General features: G+C 50.1%; 1 protein-coding gene across 1 annotated transcript in view; it reads right to left on the bottom strand.

The window, feature by feature from the left end:
- Positions 1-2,344: 2,344 nt before the first annotated feature.
- Positions 2,345-23,276, bottom strand: part of LOC132329604 (microsomal triglyceride transfer protein-like) — a 98,708-nt gene continuing 77,776 nt past the window's right edge. Inside the window, exons 2-19 of the mRNA XM_059850799.1 lie at positions 13,939-14,142; positions 11,794-11,972; positions 10,190-10,333; positions 9,603-9,710; positions 8,941-9,057; positions 7,987-8,126; positions 7,756-7,909; positions 7,432-7,589; positions 7,056-7,221; positions 6,575-6,682; positions 6,248-6,460; positions 5,936-6,150; positions 5,263-5,360; positions 4,458-4,579; positions 3,833-4,060; positions 3,412-3,536; positions 3,042-3,212; positions 2,345-2,492 (exon numbers count right to left, since the gene is read on the bottom strand). Coding sequence (XP_059706782.1) covers positions 2,345-2,492; positions 3,042-3,212; positions 3,412-3,536; positions 3,833-4,060; positions 4,458-4,579; positions 5,263-5,360; positions 5,936-6,150; positions 6,248-6,460; positions 6,575-6,682; positions 7,056-7,221; positions 7,432-7,589; positions 7,756-7,909; positions 7,987-8,126; positions 8,941-9,057; positions 9,603-9,710; positions 10,190-10,333; positions 11,794-11,972; positions 13,939-14,142 — 2,798 coding nt within the window. The remainder of the gene's footprint in view (positions 2,493-3,041; positions 3,213-3,411; positions 3,537-3,832; positions 4,061-4,457; positions 4,580-5,262; positions 5,361-5,935; positions 6,151-6,247; positions 6,461-6,574; positions 6,683-7,055; positions 7,222-7,431; positions 7,590-7,755; positions 7,910-7,986; positions 8,127-8,940; positions 9,058-9,602; positions 9,711-10,189; positions 10,334-11,793; positions 11,973-13,938; positions 14,143-23,276) is intronic.

The following is a 23,276-nucleotide window of genomic DNA, read 5'->3' as shown; positions in this document are numbered from 1 at the left end:
GACTTGCAGGGGGAGGGAAAACACGGAAAACTGTGCCTGCAAGCCTGGATGTGGAGGGGTTTGACAGCTGGCCTACACGCAAAGCTGAGTTAATAGAAGAAATAACAATTAAGGATTTTTGAGTGTATCCATAGCAAGGAAGAAGACAAGGCCATCAGCATGGAAACAGAAAAGATACATGAACATTTTTGTAAGCTAGACTACGTGCCCAAGTAGATGTGTATATGTGCCTTCTTAAATTTCTGTAAAACTTTAACCAATTATATTGACGCTGATTGCCTTGCACCAATGAATATACTAAGTTATTGTGATGTAGTTAATGACTTAAGATCACGCTTTGCTAAGAGGATATAAGCTGGAGAACGCACAGAATAAAAAACCTTTTTCTTTAGACCCTAATCACGTGTGTGTCTGTCACATCCGACCGAACGGTGACACCTGGAGGCCAGGAGGGGACGGCACTGCCACCCCAAACCCGGCTCAGAGGGGTGAAGGCTGCTCCTGGTCCATGGCAGAGGTCCCTGGAGCTCGTGTGCCGCTTGTGGGACATCCCTGGGAGCCGCAGGAAGGGTTTGGGATCCGGCTGCAGCCGCTGGAGTCACTGCTGCTCTGCGGGGAAAGCGGGTCCTGGAGAGGTGACAGGAGCGCTGCTCCTCCTGCGACATCCCTGGGAGATGGATGGACAGGGATGTCCTAGGGGTCCTCACCAGGAGTCATATCCGGCACTCCAACCCTGCCCGATTGTCCCTTTCCCTGGCTGCTGGATGGAGTGACTCTTTGGGAGGCTGAGGGAGCTGGGAAAGGGGCTCAGCCTGGAGCAAAGGAGGCTCAGGGGGGACCTTGTGGCTCTGCACAACTCCCTGCCAGGAGGGGACAGCCAGGGGGGGTCGGGCTGTGCTGCCAGGGAACAGGGACAGGACAAGGGGAAAGGGCCTCAGGCTGGGCCAGGGGAGGCTGGAAATGAGGAAAAATTTCTTAATGGAGAGGGCTGTCAAGCTCTGGAACAGGCTGGATAAAATAAATTCACATCCAGGTCCCTTTCTGCCCACCTAAACTGAGGTGACTCCATTCCAGTTCTGTGGGCACAATGTCACCTTTACTGGGGTCCTGGGACTGAAAGGTCCCTTCTGGGAGGGTTTGGAGCCATTGCCAAGGAAATGGGTGACTTTACCAAAAGGCCCATGGTCCTTCATTGCTGTTAGAGCATCTAACCAGGACTGGGAAAAAAACCCCAACCCTTGGGAGGGCTTGGAAAATGTTGGGATTCAGTGGCTCAGCAGCACAGCAAAGCTTCCAGCAGCAATGCAGACTGGTGAAATCCATATCCAAATGTCCTCAGCCCTTCCAAAGGGTCTGGAAACACATTTCCAACTCCAATCCCAGCTACAGGACCTGGTCCCTCTGACAGGACAGATATCCTTTGGGACTAGGACTTCACCTGATTTGGGGTAAATATCAGCTGGATGACAAATCTGCCTTTGTCAATCTCTAGAGGAGGAGGAAGAGGAAAGGGAGCACCCTAAATCCAGACCTAGAAAGCAGGTTCCTGCTGAAGTGCCTCTCCCTTCTGCCCTTCCATGTGTCCAAGAAAGTTAAGAGTCAAATAGAGACAATGTGAAAATACAGGGCATTTATTTCTGTACATAACCAAAGCGCTTGTCATTGGTGTTTCCAGACAGAAAACCAGGCAATTTTCCTCCCCTGAACCAGGAGACTCAGTGCTAACATTTCAGGCTCATAATTAAAAAAAAGAATATATACTCCATATCCCTCTTTTCTTTCCTAAGAAGCTTGTTTTGTAGCACACACACCACAAAAAAAGGGATAAAAATACTTCCAAGGCACACTATTACCAGGAAGGAATGGAGAAATGCTGCTTTTTCCTCACCAGCCTCCCTCTGCTGCTGGAGATGTTGGGTGGTGGTAGATGATTACAATTCAGCTTGGGAGGCCATCCTCCCAAGCAAGGAAGGTCATTTATTCCCTCCACTGGGGACTTCCAGCTGGCTGCAGATGTGTCCCCTCCTGACAGCTTTGATAAACAGGGAGAAAACACAACATTTTGGGATGCAGTCCTCCAGGAGGGTTTCTTGGGCTCTCAGAAACTCATCCACTTGCAAAACAAGGCTGGTTTTGGCTTGGCTTCCAGCAAGGCCCTGCCCCATGAAGGGGAGGAATCCAGGAGGGGGAAATTTGAGCCTTGGGGGTGTGAGGGCAGGTTTGGAGGCACGGGGTGTGTCTGTTCTTCAGCAGCTCCTCCTGTGGTCCCTTCTGACGTCCTTATTGCATCATTTTCCTCATTCAGAGGTGGATGTGGAGGAGAATCCCAAGGTGCTCTGGCTCCTTATTCTTTTTCTGCAGTCAGCAGGAGGTTGCAGACCTTGGAGTTGGTTTGGTGCAAGGCAAATTCCCTCCCGGGCACGGCGCCGCGCCGGCCTCTCCGAGCGGTGCTGCTCCGGCTCCCGGCAGACTGGGACACTGTGAGGACTTCTCTGTGGGACAGAGGGACAGCAGCATGGTCAGGAGTGTGTGGTGGTGGATCTCATCCTTCTCCTCCCAGACCAGCCCAGTCACCATCTCCTGATGGTCTTGTGTGTCACCACAGGACACGAAACAACACGAGCCCACACACCGCTGCTCTCAAGGTGAAGAAAAGGGAAATTTATTTTCTGACTCTAGCATTTATAGTTTTCTAAAAGAGACACTGGATTGGAGGGTGACAGTGCCACCTCTCCAATGACACTGGACAAACCAACAGTCTATCAAATTTCTCCTCTTCTATAAAAGAATGCAAAACAATAAGTTATTTACAGAAAGCGTGCGAGAAAGTTTGCTACAAGAATGTAAACATCAGAAGGCTTAAAAAAACTTTAAAAAATCAGAGCAACACTTATGGATGGTGCTTCCACCCATACCAGGAACTTGTGGTGCCCTTCCCTCATCCCCACCAATTCCCACCCAGTAAGTGCAACCATTAATCCTCTCCTCTTCCCTCCTTTCTCTCAAGCCCACCAGGAGGTTTCCACAGGATCTGGTGCTACCTGTATGGGACCTGTTCCTCTCTCAGCTGCAGGCACATGAGCACGGGGCTGCTGGAAAACCTCAGCTTGGTGTCGAAGTGGATGGAGGTCTCCACCTCTGTCTGGCTCCTCAGGGTGCCTTGGAGCAAAGGGGAATCTAGTTCTGCCTGGAAATCCATGGCAAGGCTTCCCCTGGGAGAGAGAAGCACGTAGGGTCTGCTCACAGAGCAATGGCCTGAGCTGGGCACCAAACAATTCCATAAACACCTCAGTTAGAGGTCTGGCCATGGAAAATGTCTGCATAAACATCAGGAAAGGCTGGACCCACCAGGAGAAGATCAGGGAGCTGTGGAAACCCACCCTTGTCCCCCATTCCCAGAGCCAAGCTGACCTGGCATTGACGCTGGTTTTCAGTTCCTGCTCCCAAATGCTCACGTCCATGTCGGCTGAAACATCCAGCCCCAGCCCACCCTGCAGTTTGATGGTCACTTGGAGGCCAGACTGCAGAGGAATGACCTGGAAGATGGAAAAGGCAGAGCTTCCAGTGACCAGGCACTGCTCTTGGATGAGTAGCTGACACCAGCATGGTCTTGTGGCTGCTGGGAGTGTCTATCCCAACCCTGCAACTCCAGCCAAGGGTCTCCCATGACAGAACAAGACATTCCACTGCTTTACCAACCCCAAGACACACCTGGCAGTGCCACCTCACTCTTGGATCTGTGTCTGTGGTGTGCAACATGCACAGGCTCATTTCACTGGATTCACTGGCATGTGGTGTGGAGACAGGCCACTACTTCCTCCCCATCCAGTACCTGGTGATGGTCCATCAGCAGGAGGTTCCCCCTGACCACACTGGTGGGCTCTCCACTGCTCAGCAGGACCTTGGCCATCAGGTCTGTGTATCCCTGGAAGAAGACAACTGGCCGCAGCTGGACGTCAAAGAAGGTGGCTGCCATCCCAGCCATGAGCTCTGGCTCCTTCTCCCCTTCTGAGGGGTTTTCTCCCATCATTGACTCCATCCCTTGTGCTTCAAAGGTCACCTGGAAGACAGAAGTGGACAGGAGCAGGACATCAGTGATGGAGTGACTTGGGTGAGGCATCCAAGCCATCCCTGAGCACCCGCAGGTACCAGTGTGACATCCAAGCCATCCCTGAGCACCCTGAGGTACCAGTGTGACATCCAAGCCATCCCTGAGCTCCCTGAGGTACCAGCGTTGCATCCTCTGGTTTTTGGGGTGGCAGGGGCTCCCTTCTCCAGAGCAGGAGTGTGTGGTTTCACACTGGTGATTTGGGAATTTGCCTCTTTCTGATACAGGACGTGCTGAGCGCAGAGGTGAAGCACCACAAGGAGGTTAAGAGGGGACACAGGGGCAGCAGTGGCACCCCTGGGTTGGTGTTGTCACCCCCCTCCAGCCCCCATCCCTCCCTCAGTGGCACCTGAGCTGCACGAAGCCGCTGGCCGTGGCCGAGCAGGGAGAAGTCGGAGACGCTCTTCCTCAGGAATCCACCCTCCAAAAACAGCAGGTCCAGCCCAAAAGTGGAAGTCAGGTCCTGGGTGACTGAAGGGCAGAGAGATGCCCATGAGCACCCCTGGGTGTCTGGTGGAAGGGGGATGGTAACAGGATGATCTTTAAGGTCCCCTCCAACCCAAACCTGTGGTACCACTCTGTATCTTCTCTCATTCTTGCAACACTCAAATGATTCAGCATTGCAAGGCTGTTTTTTTATTTTACTCCCTGGCTATTCCACCTTCCCTGACTCTCTGCAAGGCCAGACTGAGCTAGTTTGAAGAAGGGCAGAAATGAGGGGTGGAGAATTCAGCAGATATATAGCAAGTGCTGCTTTTTGCAGTCTCTGAAGTTTGATTTTTTTCTCTTAAATTTCACTTCAAGAATCATCCCCTCTGAAGATCTTATTAAAAATCCTGAAGTAACTGAAGAATGGAGTGAAACATCTTGACTGGCCAGGGAAAGCACAGAAACTCCCACCAGCAATCTGCTTTTGGTTTCACCTCCAGCTGAAGCTCCTCTTTCAAACCAGCAGGATTTGGGAAAAGTTTATGTTAGAGAAGGGCATGTTCATATCTCAGGTGGTGAGATACGCGTTGTACTGCCAGCTGGTGCTGGGGGACATTCTCAGAAACCTCCCTGAGATTCTCAGAATCCTCCTCTGGAAGCTGCCTTTTCCCACCAACCCCTCCTTTAACCCTCTGAGGGGACCATGGTGTCCGCTGTGCTGTCACCTGTCAGAGGTCCTGAGAAAGAAGAGGAGATGCCAGCTTTAGAGAAGAAGTTGTAATTGTTTATCCGTGGGTCTCCCATGATGTCTTTCATTACCTTCCTGGAAAAGAGAGGGAAAGGATATGTCAGCACTGGGAGGGAGGGAAGGCAAGAGGTCAGTGGTCACTACAGAAGGAAATATAATTTGCCAAAGTATTTTTCATGGTTGCTGACTGCCCAGAGCAGCATGAGTTAAAAATGAAAGCATTAGATGTGGGCTACCCTGGAATTCCCTTTTCCTCTGGCTTATTAGGATAAACCAGGCAGACATTTTTGCTTAGCTCTGAAAATGTGAGTGCTTGGTTTGTTCTGTGCAGACAGGAAGATTAATGCAGGCACAAATTGTGCACTGCCCTGGGAGCCAGAGCTTCAGCCTCCAAGCACTCTGCTGAAACCACGAGCCTGGGTCCTGCTGCCATGGGGCAGGATGACAAGGAACATCAGGTTCTGCCTGGCTGTGTGGCATCTGCATCCTCTCTTGTTACTCCAGGAATGTCCAGGCAGCCCCCATGAAGTGATGCTAGCACATTTTAAAGACATGTTGGTCCAAACCCCACAGCTGGATTGTGGAGGAGGAGGAGGAGAAAAAGGTGATGCAGAGCAGAGGGAAAATGCCCCGGTGCCCTCAAGCCCCACCTTGCCAGGTGGTGGTGGTCACGCAGGCTGTTCTGCACTTTCATCAGCAGGAACGTGGCCACCTCTGCCTCCATCTCACTGGTGGCCAGCAGGATGTTGATGACATCCATGGGCAGGGGGTGGTTATCCAGGAGGATTTCTGCAGCAGCCAGGCGACAGGTTTTGTCATAACTCTTCCTCTTCTGGTGGAAAATCCTCCTCATCACTTGCTTCACCTGATGAGAAGGGGTAATTAAAAGAGAGCAAGTGCACCCCAGTAGCTTGGCTTTGAGTAGGGAGGGGAGCACCAAGCCTCACAACCTCCTCTCCTACCTTGCTGGAGATGTGGGCAGCGGGGAATCGCTGCAGGGCAGAGGTGGCTGCGGTGGTGACAGCTGTGGGACCATCCTCAGCGTGCTCCAGGAGGGTGGGGATGGTCTCAGGGAGCCTTGCATTCCCCAGGGCCACCAGGGAAATGACCACTTTGGGCTCCTCCTCAGCACCTCTGAGCCCCCTGAGGATGGTTTCCACCCCACGCTCCACCACCTGCTCGGGATTTGCAGGAGGAGAGGGAGGTGAGGGACAAGAGATATTCTGGGCACCCCTGGAATTTGGGGGGTGTCCCAAAAAGTCGAGTGTGAGGGGTTGGAGGGGACCCACCTGCAGCCCACAGAGCTTCTGCTGGCACAGCTTGCCCACCAGAGAGCCCACAGCAACTATTCCTGTCTCCCAGACCTCAGGTGCCAGCTGCTTCCCATCCAGCTTGTCCTGGGCATCAGGAAAGGGGTTGCAGGAAGCAGGAAAGAAGAAATTAGGAAAAAAAGAGAAGGAGTATGCTTTATCTCTTGTCTCAAGCAAGTAAGGGAAAACTAGCTCTCACCTGCCTTGAAGGAGGCCATGCATGATTTAATTGGATAAAATCCTGTGGCTCTAAATTAAGATTTTATTATCTCTAATGCACTGGTACAAAGCATCTTCTGCTGGATTCTCTTTCTCTAGGGAGCATCTACTCCCATCCCATTAAATGCACATAAAACAACCCCATGAGCACGAAAATCAATTTCTACAGAAACATTTCCCTTGCTCCATGGTGTGTGGATCCATCCCAGGATGGAGAAGAGAGGGAGATGTCCATACTCACCAGGACAAGGTGGAGAAGCTCTCCTGAGGGCCGGGGAGAGAAAGCTGCTGTGTAGAGAAACTTCTCCAGGAGGGACTTGGGCTCCTGGCTGAAATCCAAGAAATCTGAGAGCGCTGCCAAGGAAGCCACCGACTGTGTGGCCACTGCTGCCTCCACCAGGAAGGGGCTGGAGCAGGAAGAGGGAATTCAGCAGTGGCACAGCCCACAAAAACCATGCAGTGCTTGGACAGGACAGGCATTAGGAGAAGCCAGAGAACACTGCCACTAGCCAGGGTGGCTGCCTGGAGCAGGGATGCTGCATGGAGCAGCACCAACAGACCCTGGCTGCCTTGTCCAGTGCTCAGAATTTTGGAGAGACAGCTCCAGGGGTTCTCACCGTGTCTCCTCGGGGGCTCTCCTCAGCAGCTGCAGGACATCCCTCTTCTTGGCACTGCGCAGCATCTGGATGAACCTCTGGAACTGCCAGGCTGTCGCCACCTTCGAGGTGTCTGTTCTGACTCTCTGCCTGTCAAAAGCCTTCAGGAAGGCTCTCAGCTGCAAAGGGGAGGTTTGTTAGGGGGGTGGATTTAGCCTCTTTTATCACAGGATAACGTTTACACCAAAGCAGCCCCTCCAACAGCACCACTGGGGTTTAACCCCAAGCCCCACAAGTTGAGGGAGAGCTTGAGGGAGAGTTTTGGGGGACAGTAGCATCACTGACCGACGGGCAGTGGGTGCAGACCCTCCTGAAGGGCAGGCTGGCCATGCCCAGGGGCTGGGGCCGTGCCCCTGTGCCAGCCAGCACATCCTTAAGGCTTTGTCCAGACACCTCTGCCAGCCCAGGCATTGCAGGAGACACCAGCTGGAGCTGCTGCCTGTGAAGGGAGAGACAGTCAATGGAAAGTTTTGTGATTTCCACCCTCCACGGCCAGTGGTTGGGATCATCCCTCACCTTGAGCTGATTTTGATGCCGGAGCGGGATCTCAGGGCTGGAGCCACCACGTGGCTTTCCTCTGCCAGGACTGACTGGAGCAGGCTGTCCCTCACCACGTACTGGCTTCTGCTGGAGGGCTGCCACTCCACTCCAAAAATCTTGGGAAAGGAAAGGCAACGAGAAAAAAAAGCAACCTTTTTCTCCCCTTGCCCTTTCCCCAGGAGATTTCTCTCTTTACATTAGCAGAGAAAGAACTTTCCTGCCCACCAAGTCACCTACTTCACTTGCAAAAATGTAGGAAAATCCATAAGAGCCCACATTCTTCCCAAATGTGGGAGAAGGCAGCACCAGGTGAGGACCAGCAAGGGGATGCTCCCACCCATGGCTGATGCAGGTAGACAGAGGGGTGACACCAGAGGAACTTGCACAACAAGGAGGTGTTGAGACCCCTGCCAGGGCCCCTGGGGTTTCCATGGGAATGTCCATTTTCATAATGAATTCAGCAGAACTTGTCTATTTTCAAAAAACCCCTAAATTTTGGTAATGGCAGGTCTGCCTGCATTAAGGCCCACAGGATTTCATCTGTTTATGTCAGGGCTGAACACAGGCTACTGCTTTCAGCAAAACAGAATCCTGTCAAAGTAATCCTCCACGGAATGAGTTTGAGACCCAGAAAACATCCCTGCATCTCCAGCTTCCCAAGCAGGAGCACCTGACAGCTCAGAACTGATAACAAGGGTGGGGATGGGGTGACCCAGAGCACCTTTACTGCTCCTTCCCACCTCAAAACCCTCCTGAGGGATGTTGGTGCATCCCACTTTGGGGATGGGTCTGAGTCCTATCCCAAGGTGGTGCAGAAGGCTGAAACCAGCTGGGAATGGGAATCCAAACCCAGCTGCAAAAGGATTTTGGGGTTGGCCCTGCTGTACTCAGCGTGAGCTGAGCCCCCCACAATGAGAGCAATGCACTTGCTTTGTTCATGGAGGTGAATCCAGACTTTGGCTTCAAGCAGCTGAGGAGATCTTTGATCTTGGTGATGGAGTGGTTGGACACAGTGTAGGTGACCTGGCAGCTTCCAGAGGCATCTTCCTGAAACACAAACGGGAGTGACCACAGGTATTAAACACTCTGTGGAGAGGACAGACACAAAGGCCATCCTAGCAAAGAGAACAGCTGCTAAAATGTAGAAAGTGGGACAAATCAGGGGGTGGTTGGAAAGCTCCAAGTCCATCCGGGCATCTTTGCAAATTTGGGCTCTAAATTAAGACTTAATTAAGGATCTCTGTGACTGCATTTGGGGTTCTGAGGTTATTTCATGTTGTCCACAGGTCATTCCAGCTGGCTGCTGGCAAACCAAATCCTGTTGGCAGGAATGCTTGTGAGTTTTTCCTCTGCTGTTCCTACTGTCCAGGCTGTGATTTCGTAAGGGGTGCCACTTGCTGAAAATCAAGTTATTTTATTTTAAGTTTTCTGCCTTTCCAAGAGTCATCCTTGCTCACAGCCCGGTTGGATAAGCAGACCCAATGTTATTTATCCTGAATTTTGCCCCCTCTGCTGAAGCTTGTGGGCTGGCTGGGCTCCAGGGCCAGCTCTCCTGGTGCATCTCTGATTTTTGGTCCCAGCTCTGGACCTACCTCCACTGTGGTGCCGGCATGGGGCTGAAGCTGGAACAGACTGATGATGCCTCGTTTCAGGTTGGAGATCAGGATGTTTTCTGCTTCATTCCCATAGAAAGCTTTGACCTGGGAGGGCAGGAGGTGGTGCCTGGCTGAGGGGACAACTCTGGGGTCCCTGCAGGCTCCCTGCTGCCTTCCCTGGCAAAAGGGAACCTGAGAACACCCTGTAGGCAGCTGAGGAATTTTCTCAAGGAGGCCCTTATCCCTCAATAGCATGAGGTCTGTGAATGCAAGAACACAAAATTTCCCTTTCCCTTTCTCCTTCCCACCCTGGGGTTCCACAGCCTTAGAGGAAAAGGCCAGAAAGGAGCTTATATCCCATGGTTAGGACTAAACAGCTTTAACATGGGATTCTGCAGCTCCAGCTGAGTCCTTCTGGAGCATGGGACCCCATGTAGGCTCCAACACTGGCCACTCTGTCCAGTTCCTTCTGCTCTGAAATCAGAGGTGGAGCAGGAGCTCCTCTGGGCTTCATAGCACAGAAAATTTAGGATGAGGAATGCTTTGCAGAGGGCATGAACAAGCCCAGGAGGTGTCCAGCTGACCTTCCCACTGTTCCAGGAGATGAACACTGGCTGCTGGAGCTCTGCCTGTGCCTCTGGGCTCAGTGCAATCTCTACAGGGGAACCTCCGGTGCTGTCCTGGCTCCTCTCCTCTCCTGGCTGGTGTTGGGCCTTCAGGTCATGGATCTACAACAGCAGAAGATGGCAGAAAGCAGTGACCAGGTGTCTGCTCTCAAGCTGGTGTGCATTTCCCCTGCAGGCAATGGATTTGGGCAGAGAGACAACTTTCAGCTGGCATGGGCTAGAAATGGAAGGGGTTGTGTGGAAACCCAGGGCACGGGGAATATTTCTCTGTCTGCTCTGGGTTGCCCTGACCCCCAGGGCAGCACTGACTTTGATCCTCATTCATGGAGAAAGTTTCCTGGACTTCAAGATAGACTGGAACCCACTAAAGTGTGCAATAGATTATAGAGAGCAGTGTGGGTGTGTCCCTTGGTGAGAAATTTAGGTTTTGGGATTTTTAGTATGTTGTGGATGGAAGCAGGATGGAGGGCACAGGGTGTTATCCTGGGCTTCTTCTTCATGCTGCTTCTTCCTCCTCCTCCATGGGTTTGGCATTTTGTAATTGGGCAGAAAAGTCCCCATTGCAGATCTGTGGGATCAGTTATCGGGTTAAAAGGGAAAATAATCCAAGTGTCAGTTCTTCATTGGACAGTTTAGCTTTAAAAGACCTTTTAACAGAGATTGTTGGCCATTTTGTGCCTTCTAAAGAAAAGCTGCCTGTCACTGTGATATTTTCTGAAAAGTCCCCTCTCCAGGATTTTTCTCCTGAGAAGCTGAGAAGCCTCAGAAAAGAAATATAAACAATAATTATCTGATTGCTTGGAATGTGGTTTGGAGGTTGCTTACCAACAGGTGCATCTTTCAGTGGTTCCATGTGAGTTGTTTTAACCTAATGACCAATCCCAGTCCAGCTGTGTCAGACTCTCTGAGTCTGTCACAAGTTTTTATTATTCATTCTTTTCTAGCCTTTGGATGTCTCCTTTCTCTCTTTCTTTAGTATAGTTTTAGTATATAATGAATGGAATGGAATGGAATGGAATGGAATGGAATGGAATGGAATGGAATGGAATGGAATGGAATAGAATAGAATAGAATAGAATAGAATAGAATAGAATAGAATAGAATAGAATAGAATAGAATAGAATAGAATAGAATAGTAAATCAGCCTTCTAAGAACTTGGAGTCAGATTCTCATCTCTCACCTCGTCCTGGGGACCCACAACACCACAACAATTGATGACCACAGTGACCAAACTCACAGCAGTGAGGCTGTTTTACTGATAAGAAATAGTAAACACCTGAGTCCGAACATGAACTACTGCCTCAAGTGCCTTCAATCCAGACCTACAGAAACTGACAGGGTTGCAGCTCCTGGGGTGTTCCCAGCAGGACCCCCTGGCTGGGATGGCTGTACACCCCTGGCTGGGATGGCTGTACACCCCTGTACACCCCTGTAGCTCCTGGGGTGTTCCCAGCAGGAAGCCCTGGCTGGGATGGCTGTACACCCCTGTACACCCCTGTAGCTCCTGGGGTGTTCCCAGCAGGAAGCCCTGGCTGGGAAGGCTGTACACCCCTGTACACACCTGCAGCTGGAGCAGCTCCTCCCCGCCCGGATCCCTCCAGAGCTGCTGCAGATGGATCAGTGCCTCAGCCTGCAGCCGGGCTCCCCACAGGGATGGTGTGGAGGTGTGCTGCAGCTGGACAGCCAGGGAGTACTGGTACTGATACAGGCTCCTGGGCTGGAAAGAAGGCAGCAAATTCCCTGGGGAAAGATGGAAGTGTTGAAGGTAAGCAGTTGTGGATTGTGGATGCTGAGAGAGAGAAACAGATCGTTCCCCAGGCATCGTTCTGGGAAAAGCTGTGAGAAGCTCAGAGGAAGGAATTAAAACAATTCTTATCGTAAGGTTTGGCAGCTGGGATTTTGAACAGTTGTTTTTCATAAGGTGTTTTTAGAAGGGTGGTTCCTTGTGGCAGCAGCTCTCTGGCCACAGAGAGCAGGCACAGGCCTTCCCAGGCATTTTTCCCTGGGAAGGCTGCAAGAAAGCTCAAAGAATTGAAACAATTCCTATCTCCTCTTGCTACACCTGTTACTAAGCAAATATAGACTGTGTTATAGAGATTTATTTACCAAAGAGTAATAGTGTTTTAATTAGTAAACCAATAAGGTCAAAGCTGTATCAAACAAATTTTTAAAAAGTCGCGAGTTTCTTAAAAATATAATAACAATATAGTATAAAAAGATAAAACAATAGTTCAACCTTCTACATCTCAGAGTCAATACTAATTACACCCACATCAGAGAAACCCCAACAACAGCACTTCCTTAATTAAGCAATTGGGTGACAGGTGTTATTAAGCACCAGTCAGGTTCTGGATGAATTATGTTGGTTATAAATATTGTGAGAGTGTAATAAAGTAAGTTTTTTGCCTCCTGGGGTTGTGTCACTTCCATTTCTGTTCCTGACTCAATGGTGACAATGGATCACCTCCGTCCCAGAGGGCACCCAGACTTTCAGGGGTGCTGATGACCTGGGTCACTCCACCCCCTGGGAGGGAAGGCTAGCTGCTGGGAAGGTTTTCCTGGGCAATTATTTGTGCTTGTGGTTTGGGTATTTGGGTGATCTCCAGGCTGACAGCTGATTCCTGCTCGTGTTTCCAGCCCTGCCTTAAAAAGGATGGCTGGAGCAGCAGCTCTGCTTGGGCACTTCAGGACTTTTAGAAATGCCAAAGAAACACACTTTAATCCTAAAGGGAAGTTTCCTGAGCATGCCCACGGACAGGAGGGATACCTCCAGTGTCTTTTCAGCACTGGGCATTAACTGGGGCACAATCAACACTTTTAGGGGAGAAAAGAAGCTGAATCCTTCATATTATGAGGATAATCCTTCATATTATGAGAAGTTTCCACCAGAACTTCTAACTCCTAATTAAATCACTGTCTCTGTGCTAAGGCAAAATGGAGTTAGTGGGACAGCCTTAGATCAAAACTCTCTGCTTTAATCTTATTTCTCTAGACTTATTTGAAATCCCTTCTCTTGTTCATATACAAGAGTGATTGATGGGGGGAGGGTTGCCCTTGCCATGACAAAAGCAGTCAAATCTGTTTTCAATCTGTCACTTGAAATTCTCTTGCAAATTTAATGCACTTGCTGGACTTCTGAAATGTTTTACAGCTTTGCTGCTTTTAAGAACAGATGAATAAATGGAAGTCCAGCTCAGTCCCTGGGGCTTTCCTCTGTGAGACTGAGGAGTTTTTACAGTTCTGCACTCCGTGCAGTTTAAAAAGCTCAAGCTCTCTGGTTTTCCTCACCCCACCCCAGAAAGGACTTCCACAATCCCCAGAATTTCCTGGCCTCAGGAGATGCTCATGCTGTCTGCAGTTTGCCAGTCCCTGTTCCCTTGGCTGCAGACTGGGAGGACAGATGCTGGGATGAGCATCTCACCTCTCTGGGCATCCAGACCCCGTGGAGTCCCTGGACCTAAAGCAGCCCAAAGCCTCTCTTACCTTTTGCTGCTCTCAGGAGGGAAAAGCAAAGCAGGCAGAAGCATCCCCAGCCTGCCTGTGGATCCATGGTGGGCTCCAGGAGCCAGGCAGGAGGCAGGGAAGGGAGGGGGGCGGGAGAGAAGGGACTGCACAGCAAAAGTGCCAAGATCGGCAGTGGGGCCCGACCTTCTCCCTGTCCCCGCCTTACCCAAGGGAATGCAAATAATTAAACCTTTGTATCAACCCCCAGCAGCCACAGAGGGTTTGGAAATCAGCTGAGGTTCGCCAAAGGCCGGCGGGAGGGGAGGAAAGCTGGAAGGAAAAGAGCAGCCAGAAGCACTGAGGGGAGGAGAAACTGCCAGTTTGTCCTGATACGGGAGGGGGATGCTCAGAAAACTGCTGTCTTTTGGAGATCTCTCTCTTCCCATCACAGAATAGAAGACAGTTGCTTTCAAAAGAAAAGACCCAGAAGGGGGAAGGGGGAAAACAGCTTCTCCATCCTTTTAGCTGGAGACTGGGATTTGCAGCCTGGGGCTCAAGTTACTTAAAGGGCCAGGCTGGAGGGGAGGGGGAGCACGGCTTCCCCCAGAAAGAAACGGGAAAGGGCTTGGGAAATCCATCTCTACATCCCTTGGCCCACTAACCATACAGTATTTTTATTAATGCATGAACCTTCTGATTGCTGAGCTTGTTTTCTAAAGACAGCACAGTAAGGGGTGGTGATGCAGCTCAGGGTCCTGGGAAGGCTTTTTGCTAAAAAGAATGGGGGGGTGGAAGAGGGGGGCACTTCACGTGTCATTCTGGAAGTGATCTGCATATTGCAGTGGGATCAAAACCCCAGGACTTTGGTGTTTTGGCATTTTCAAGGGCACATCTCCCAGCTCTGCATCACCACTGGGCTTTTGGGCCACTACTGTGATCAGAAATTCAGAGCAGATCCAGCTGAGAGAAACCTGGGAAAACTCCAGTTATAGGTTTCCTTTATGTGGTGTCTTCACTTGGTCTTCTGGTGGTCTTTATGGACAAATACCCCTTATTTAGCTAGAAAAATATCCTTCTCTCCAGTATTTTCATTTAGCTTTTCTAGAATCATAGAATGGTTTGAGGTGGAAGGGACCTTAAAGACCATTTTCTCTCAACCCCCTGGCATGGGCTGAGAACCCCACAGCCCAGAGAAGCTGTGGCTGCCCCTGGATCCCTGGAAGTGTCCAAGGCCAGGCTGAGAGGGGCTTGGAGCAGCCTGGAACAGTGGAAGGTGTCCCTGCCCATAGCAGGGGGTTGGAACTGGGTGATTTTTAAGGTTCCTTCCAACACAAACTGTGTTATGGCTCTGGGGATTTGTGCTCTGCAGTGCAGTGTGAGAGCAAAGCACACTTTTCAGAGCCTGAAAGTCCTGCTGAACACAGGAAGTTTTAGTTCTTTGTCCAGCGTGGGGGAAAAGGAAGCATTTCAGGGTGAGGTGGTTGTGGAGGGTCTAAGCCTGAAGGTGAGGTCCCAGAATGTTTGCTGGCTGCAGCTCAATAAAATACCTGGAGAGGAAAGGCAAACAGAAATAGCCTGTGAAAAAAACCTGCTGATAAGGAGGCCTCAAAGTGGAACTGAACTTTGGCAGGTTGGTTGTTTAGGTCTGGCTGCTAAGGCTTTCCAGGATTAGGATGTGAAAAACTGGGAGAAAATCTGGTTTTTCTTTCTCCAAACCTGCTTCTTCCTTCTTCATGGAGAGAATCTGTGAAAAAGAATAAAGCAGAAGAGCCCAGAGGGAGTTAAAAGCTTTGTGAAGCATTCTTCTCAAATCCATCTGGGGTTGTCATGCTCTTGGAAAGATGCCTTATGGAACTTTGGACACCTATGGGCAGATGGATGGTCCTAAAATCAGTGCTGCTGGAATCCTGGGTTCTCCCCCAGCCCCTCGTGTACCACCCCAGGGAAATGTGAGCTCCCACTTCTGTCCAGGGAAGGGACCTGGCTGCTGGACCACCCGGGGGATTCTGGCTGCAGGACGTGCTGTGGCAGCTCTGAAACCCATGGGCAGAGCAGGGGCAGTCAGAGTGACCAGGTCACCATGCCCAGGTCAGAGAGGCACACAGGGACCTCACCACCCAGAGCTGTGACATCAGGGTGGACTTTGGCAAAGGGTGGCCAGGCTGCACTCTCCTGGATGGAAGCAACAGGGGCTGCTGCACCACAGCCTGCAAACCTCAATTTCCTTCTCTTCTAATTGACCTTCAGCTCCAAAAGTCCCCCCACCCCATCCCCAGCATCTTTCCCTGCCTTGTCACCTCCCTTTTTGTCATTGCAGTGGCAGGGAAAGCCCTGACCCTACCAACAAGCTCCATCAATCCTTCCCTCCAGGAGAAAAACTGGAGGGGAGTGAGCAGTTCCCACATGATTGTAGTGGTGGCACTCAAAAGTCTCCAAAATCCCTGAACAGAGGGATTTCCTGGGGCTCTGTGGGTCAAGAGGCCCCAGATGTGTCCAGTGAGCACCTGAGGGCCTAATGAGCTTTAATGACCCTAATGAGCCTCAGCTGTGGTCTCCTTAGGAGATGATTTCTATTCCTGCAAAGCAGCCAATTAATCACCTGCCCTGTGAGCAAGGGGAGTATATGACTGGTGCTTGTGTGAATTGCTTAAAAACCAGACAATTTTAAGAAAAAAAATCGATTCTGCTGAGGTAATTTTGGGGCTTGAAAAGTTTGGAGCTTTATAAATATATGTTTAGAGGCCTGGTTTTGGATCAGATATATATATATATGTATATATATGTGTGTGTGTGTGTATATATATATATATATATATATATATATATATATATATTTTTTTTTTTTTTTTTTTTTTTAAGCCAGCTCACCTAATCTGGTCTGTAAAGGAGAAATGCCCCCTTTCCCACCTGTGTTTTTTTAGGCAGTTGTTTAGCAACTTCCTATGCAAGCACACACCTATGGATTTTGTGGAGGAGAACAGCCCACACCAGGGATGAGGCTGTGGTGAGATGTATGAAAAGAGCTACTCCCTCCCGGCCCTGTGGAGAGGCTTGTGAGCCCCCCACTTGCAAGGAGCTGTCTGAGTGCTTTGTGTTTCATTGTCTGAAGGTTGCCAGGCTGCACTTTCCAGGACAGCCTCCTTTTTGTCTGCCTTTTTCTTTATTTTTCTCCTTCCCTCTGCCTGAAACAAGCTGTGAAAAAGCCCCTGGCCTGTCTCCCTACGAGCTGTTGCCTTCTAAAGAGATTGGGTCAGGGAAAGGGGAAAAGTCTGAGCACAGCAAAGTGGTAGGAGCTGGGTTTGCATCTCAATCTGAGGCATCTCAAAGTCTGATAAGTGAAAAAAAGACGTTGCTGTGTTAATGCACAATTACATTTTTGAGCAATTTTCAGAAAATAGGGCTGGGATCAACCTGGGGATGTCTCGCCCAGTTTCCTGAGCCTGGCTTTGGCATGGGGAATGGATACCTGAGCAGAGAGCTGCTGCTGATAGAGATTTCTCAGTTTCTCTTGTGACTTTATCCCAGTACTTTGTTACTAGAAAGAAGTCTCCTCTTTCTACAGCTTCCCTCTATTACCTTTAACCCAGCCCCAGCAGAGTTAGAATTTAGTCCCAGCCTTTTCTTTCCTCCTCCCTTCCCCTCCCTTCTCTTCTCTTTTCGAATTGAAGAGACCTCAGCTGCTTCCCGTTTTCTTTCCTCTCTCACCTTCCAGGTCCTGTTTCCCAGACCTTGTTCTTTCCTTATAAAACCCTTGATAACCCGTTCCCCACTTCAGGCTTTGTTGGATCCTTGTTTTTCCGCCTTCTGGCTGCTGTGGGTGAGGGTCTGGCTGTGAGGAGCTCACCCTGCTCCCTCTGCTCCAGAAACCAGCCTTGCATTATCCTAGTCTCCTGCAGCTGAGGGCTTCCTTAGGCTCTTGTGGAAATCAGAAATATCCAGGAAGCTTTTCCTTTCTTGAGGTTAGAATGGTTTCTACAAGTCCTTGAGATGTGAGCATGATGGTTAAAACCCCACTGAGCAAATTAAGGTTTTCCCTTCTTCCCCCCACTCCAGGCTCCGTCCTCTCCCTTACTTTGTCATCTCAACAACTGCTAAGGAAACCTTCCTCATCTTGTCAATTGGCAATGCAACTGCTCTTTAGTTCAGGTTTAAAATAAATTTTAAAGTCAGGCTCTGCCCAGGCTATTGATTTGAATTTTGGATGAAGTTGTTGGTGCTTAGCAAGCTCTGTGCTGCTTTAAAGCCTTTCTGCAAGGCTCAAAGAATGACCCTGGCAGGGAGTGCAGGAGCGTTGTGCAATCCTTGTTTAGAAACCAGGTTGTTTTAAAAGCCATCTGGAGTAAGTGAAATTAAGGCAATGGAATAAAATGAAATGCTCCATTTAGGACAGACCCACAGTGCCAGAAGCTGTTTGTCTGATGGTCAGTGCATGCTCTGATCAGTGCAGGGCCAGCCCCTCAAGAAATGCATGAGCCAAAGCCAGCCAGGAGAGGAAAAGACACGAGCTGAGCTCAGAGAGCTGGATAGAGGAATCCCCACAGATGTGCCTGGAGCATGGCCCTCCCCAGCAGCTTTTCTTACAGTTCAGTGTTCCAAAAGCTAAAAGCTGATGCTCAGGACTTTGGGATCTGGCTTGTAACTGCAGAGAGGATGAGCTCCCTTACTGAAACTCAGGCACTGGAGTGCCACAAGCCTGCAGCCAGATTGCTTCTCCTTCAGCTTAAATTAAACATTCATTTCTTTTTTTCTTTTATTTATATTTTTTAAAGTGTTCTTGGAGATGCTACAAGTGAAAGAAGAGAACAGAAATGGGCTGGAGGACCACTGGCACAGTAATTAGTATTTTATTCTTCTTCTTTTCCTTTTAAAAATATATGTTGGTAATATGCAATTTAAGCTCTGTGGTTTGGGACAAACACTCTTTGTCCCCTTCCTTTGGAAGAGATTTGCAAATCCTGAGACCCTGGGCCAATGCTCCCTGCATTTTATTTATGTTTATACAATTAAACAAGAGGCTGATAAGATTGACAGGGAAGATGCAACTCAGGAACTCACCAGGCAGCAGCTCCCAAACTCTCTGGGTGATGCAGAGCAGTAGGGTGTGAAGACTGCTTTCCAGTGTGAGATTAATCCATAATAACCTGCTCACTGGCATCAAAGTCACTTCTTAGAAGCCACTTGTTATTTCCCGAGGTGCAGGAGCTGGAGTGTTTGACAGAGCCTGGGCAGAATGATGAAGAATATTCCTGTCAGATTTCTCCTTCCCTTCCTGTGCCAGCAAGAGAAACCCATCCTCGTTAGGGGTTTTGTTCCTGTGGGACAGTGTGTAGGTCAGAGCTAAAGCAGTGCCCGGGAGCATTAATGATTCAATCTGCACTGCCCCCCCAGCCGTGTGAGCTCTGAGCAGGGCGCTGGGAAGTGGGGCCGAGCCAATTTCGGGCACTCGGACTCGGAGCCTGAAGGGTTTGGAGTCAACAGCGGAGACTGAGCTCCCTCTGTGGGCAGAGCGGGGAGACACCTTTCTCTGCAGGGAATGCTTTTCCAGCCGGGGTTTCTCTCCTGACAGCTCAAGCCTTGCCTCTTCAAGAGCAGACCACGCTGTGCCCCCGGTGCTTCGCCGCTGGGAGCACTGGGAGAGATCCTGGAACACTGGGAGGGAACTGGGAGCACTGGGAATGCCAGGAGGGACCTGGCAGGGAGAGTGGGAGCAGCAGGAGTGACCAAGAAGGAGCCCTGGGAGGGATATCAGGAGCCCTGGGAAGGAATAATGCTCCCAGCTCCTGCCCAGTGCTCTCCCCATCCCTCCCGGGGCTTGCCAGGGAGAGGGATACTGGCAGGGAACTGGGAGGGAACTCCTCAGCACTCGGCAAGGTGCAGCAGCCCCAGGGGTGACCAGTGAGGAGGGGGAAGTGCCCCCAGTCCCTCCCCAGTGCCCACAGAAATGGGGGGTGGGGGGGGGGGGTTCGAGGAGAAAATAGATTGAAATGGAGAGGGGAAAGCTTTTCTGTAATTGTGTTTGAACTGGGCAGGATCCCCACTCACCTGTGATTGGAAGGGTCTCAGTTGAAGGAGAACACAACTTTTTCATCATTTTGGGTGTCTCCCTTGCTGGGCAATCACTGCTTGCCATTATTTTCATGTTTAAATGGAATGAGATAATCTTTATCATGTTCTTTGGTGGGTTTGAATTGAGAGAAAGCACCTCAGAACATCTCATCATCTTTAGGTTCAAATTGAGAGCAAACACGGCTGTCTCTGGTCTGAAAGGGCTTCCTTTGAGAGGAACCTCTTGATGTGCCACTGTAAGAGTTCCATCGAGGGGGACCCTCCATTTGAAGGGACCTTCAGAGAAGAAAAAGATGTCCAAAAGCCCCCAGAATGGTCGCTGTTGAGGGAAATGGAAGAGGGAAACTGCATTTCCCCTTGTTTTAGGAGGCGAATTTCAGGCAAATCCCCTTCTGTGAGAATATCTGGGGCTGTGTCTGATTCCCACAGAGCAGAAGCTGCCTTGCCCTCAGCAGGGCACAGCCCTGTCCCATGAGGATGTGTCACAAAAGGGTCGGGAAAGACCACAGGACCTCAGCTCAGATGAGGCTCTCCACAAAGCCCAGAGATCTTTTCCTGGAGCTCTGAAAACACAGGAAAATCATGAGACAGCCCTGGGTCAAGGCACAGCAACCCTGCTGGAACAAGAGAAGGGACCAAAGGCTGAGCAGGCAGTGCAGGGAACAGCTGCAGACAGCCTGGTCAGAGAGATGCACCTGAGCTGGGAAACAAAGCAGAGAGATCCCAAAGGGACACGTGTCTGTAGATAGTGACACAAAGATCTGTCAAAGTTCATGGAAAGCCAGTTATCAATAAGGTAATGATACCTTATGGATAATGCCTGTTATAAAAATGAGTGAATTCACATGATGGAACGAATGTATCAGCAGGGACTGTCTCAGGAATTGGAGACAATATTCTTCCAGCATTCCTGGATCCATACCAGTGAAACACTGAACAGCTGACAATGGATAACAGCCATAATGCAGAACAACCCCCACTCTGCTGTGTTACCTATGGAAGATAAACCAGAAGAGATGACAATGAATGATCCTGTCAGGCAGTGCAGCCCTGACACCTGTGCAATCTGTGAGAGGATCAAGGGCCCAACAAACTGTATCTGCTTCTATCCAAAAGCAGGTGTTTATCAGTGTTTCATCACAGCTGTTTCAGCTGGATCTGTCTTATCTCTAGAAGAAAATAACCAAATCTTGCAGTGTAGACAAACATATTTGAAGAAAATGAACTTAGGACTTAAAATTAGTTGCAGTGGAATTCAATGCCACCTCAGTAGCATTGGAGGTACACTTTAGAGAACTTATAGTTACATCTTTAACACTGAATAAAAACTGAGGTTAATAAAACTCGAATGACAAGGCTTAAAGTAAAGAAGACTGAAACTTGACCATGTCTAAATACAACAAAACTCAAACCTGAAAAAAATACACCTGGACAAAAATGAGAAGTAAAACAATAACTCAATAGAGCAATCAAATGTAAACAAACATACAACAACAAATATAAACAAACTCACATATAACGTTGCTTAATTTTACCAGCAGTAAAACTACATTAAAAAAAAACCAGAAGTGAAATAACAATCAATATCTTCAAAAGTTCTGGCTACTAAGAATCGTAAATAAACGCTGCAGGCATAAATACCAAAAAGCAGTAGAGCAACCTTGGGTCTGGGAGGCATCCTACGCAAGGTAGAATTTCAGGAGCCACTCCGGCTCGCAGGACACCGAACAACAAAGGCTGGCACATTTCAATCACAAAGAAAAGTCAGCAGCCCAGGTTCTTAGTGTCATTTTGCAGGAGGTACTTGGCACTGTCAATCCAGCCTGACTTGGCACTGGAGCCGGCTTGCATCTGGGAGGCATCCTGCGCAATGCCGAGTTTCAAGAGCCAGCCGGCAACTCTGAGCCACCGGCCCTGGAACACATAGGCAGGCCCTTCCACCTAAGAAACAAAAGTCACCAGCCCAGGTTCTTGGTGTCAGTTTGCAGCAGGTACTTGGAAATATCAGTCCAGCCTGACTTCGGCATTGCGCAGGATTCCTCCCCGAGTGAAGCTGGCACCAGAGCGAATTCCATTAGCCAGCCGGACACTCTGAGCCACAGGCCCTGGAACACATAGGCAGGCCCTTCCACCTAAGAAACAAAAGTCACCAGCCCAGGTTCTTGGTGTCAGTTTGCAGCAGGTACTTGGCACTGTCAGTCCAGCCTGACTTGGCTCTGGTGCCAGCTTCACTCGGGGAGGAATCCTCCGCAATGCCGAATTTCAGGAGCCAGCCGGCCACTCTGAGCCACAGGCCCTGGAACACATAGGCAGGCCCTTCCACCTAAGAAACAAAAGAGAACAACCCAGGTTCTTGGTGTCAGTTTGCAGCAGGTACTTGGCACTGTCAATCAAGCCTGACTTGCCACTGGTGCCAGCTTTACTCGGGGAGGAATCCTGCGCAATGCCGAATTTCAGGAGCCAGCCGGCCACTCTTAGCCACAGGCCCTGGAACACATAGGCAGGCCCTTCCACCTAAGAAACAAAAGCCACCAGCCTAGGTTCTTGGTGTAAGATTGCAGCAGGTACTTGGCATTGTCAAGCCAGCCTGACTTGCCACTGGTGCCAGCTTCACTCTGGGAGGCATCCTGCGCAATGCCGAATTCCATTAGCCAGCCGGACACTCTGAGCCACAGGCCCTGGAACATATAAGCAAGCCCTTCCACCTAAGAAACAAAAGTCACCAGCCCAGGTTCTTCGTGTCAGTTCGCAGCAGGTACTTGACACTGTCAGTCCAGCCTGACTTGGCTCTGGTTCATGCTTCACTCGTGGAGGAATCCTGCGCATTGCCGAATTTCAGGAGCCAGCCGGCCACTCTGAGCCACAGGCCCTGGAACACATAGGCAGGCCCTTCCACCTAAGAAACAAAAGTCACCAGCCCAGGTTCTTGGTGTCAGTTTGCAGCAGGTACTTGGCACTGTCAATCCAGCCTGACTTGCCTCTGGTGCCAGCTTCACTCGGGGAGGCATCCTGCGCAATGCCGAATTTCAGGAGCCAGCCGGCCACTCTGAGCCACAGGCCCTGGAACACATAGGCAGGCCCTTCCACCAAAGAAACAAAAGTCACCTGCCCAGGTTCTTGGTGTCAGTTTGCAGCAGGTACTTGGAACTTTAATTCCAGCGTACTTGGCACTTGTGCCAGCTTCAGTCGGGGAGGAATCCTGCGCAATGCCGAATTCCATTAGCCAGCCGGACACTCTGAGCCACAGGCCCTGGAATACATAGGCAGGCCCTTCCACCTAAGAAACAAAAGTCACCAGCCCAGGTCCTTGGTGTCAGTTTGCAGCAGGTACTTGGCACTGTCAATCCAGCCTGACTTGGCTCTGGTGCCAGCTTCACTCGGAGAGGAATCCCGCGCAATGCGGAATTTCAGGAGCCAGCCGGCCACTCTGAGCCACAGGCCCTGGAACACATAGGCAGGCCCTTCCACCTAAGAAACAAAAGAGAGCAAACCAGGTTCTTGGTGTCAGTTTGCAGCAGGTACTTGGAAATATCA

The sequence above is a fragment of the Haemorhous mexicanus genome, chromosome 7 (genome assembly GCF_027477595.1).
Source record: "Haemorhous mexicanus isolate bHaeMex1 chromosome 7, bHaeMex1.pri, whole genome shotgun sequence".
Taxonomy (NCBI): Eukaryota; Metazoa; Chordata; class Aves; order Passeriformes; family Fringillidae; genus Haemorhous; species Haemorhous mexicanus.
The sequence above is the reverse complement of the archived record's forward strand: the minus strand, read 5'-3'. Positions and strand labels throughout refer to the sequence as shown.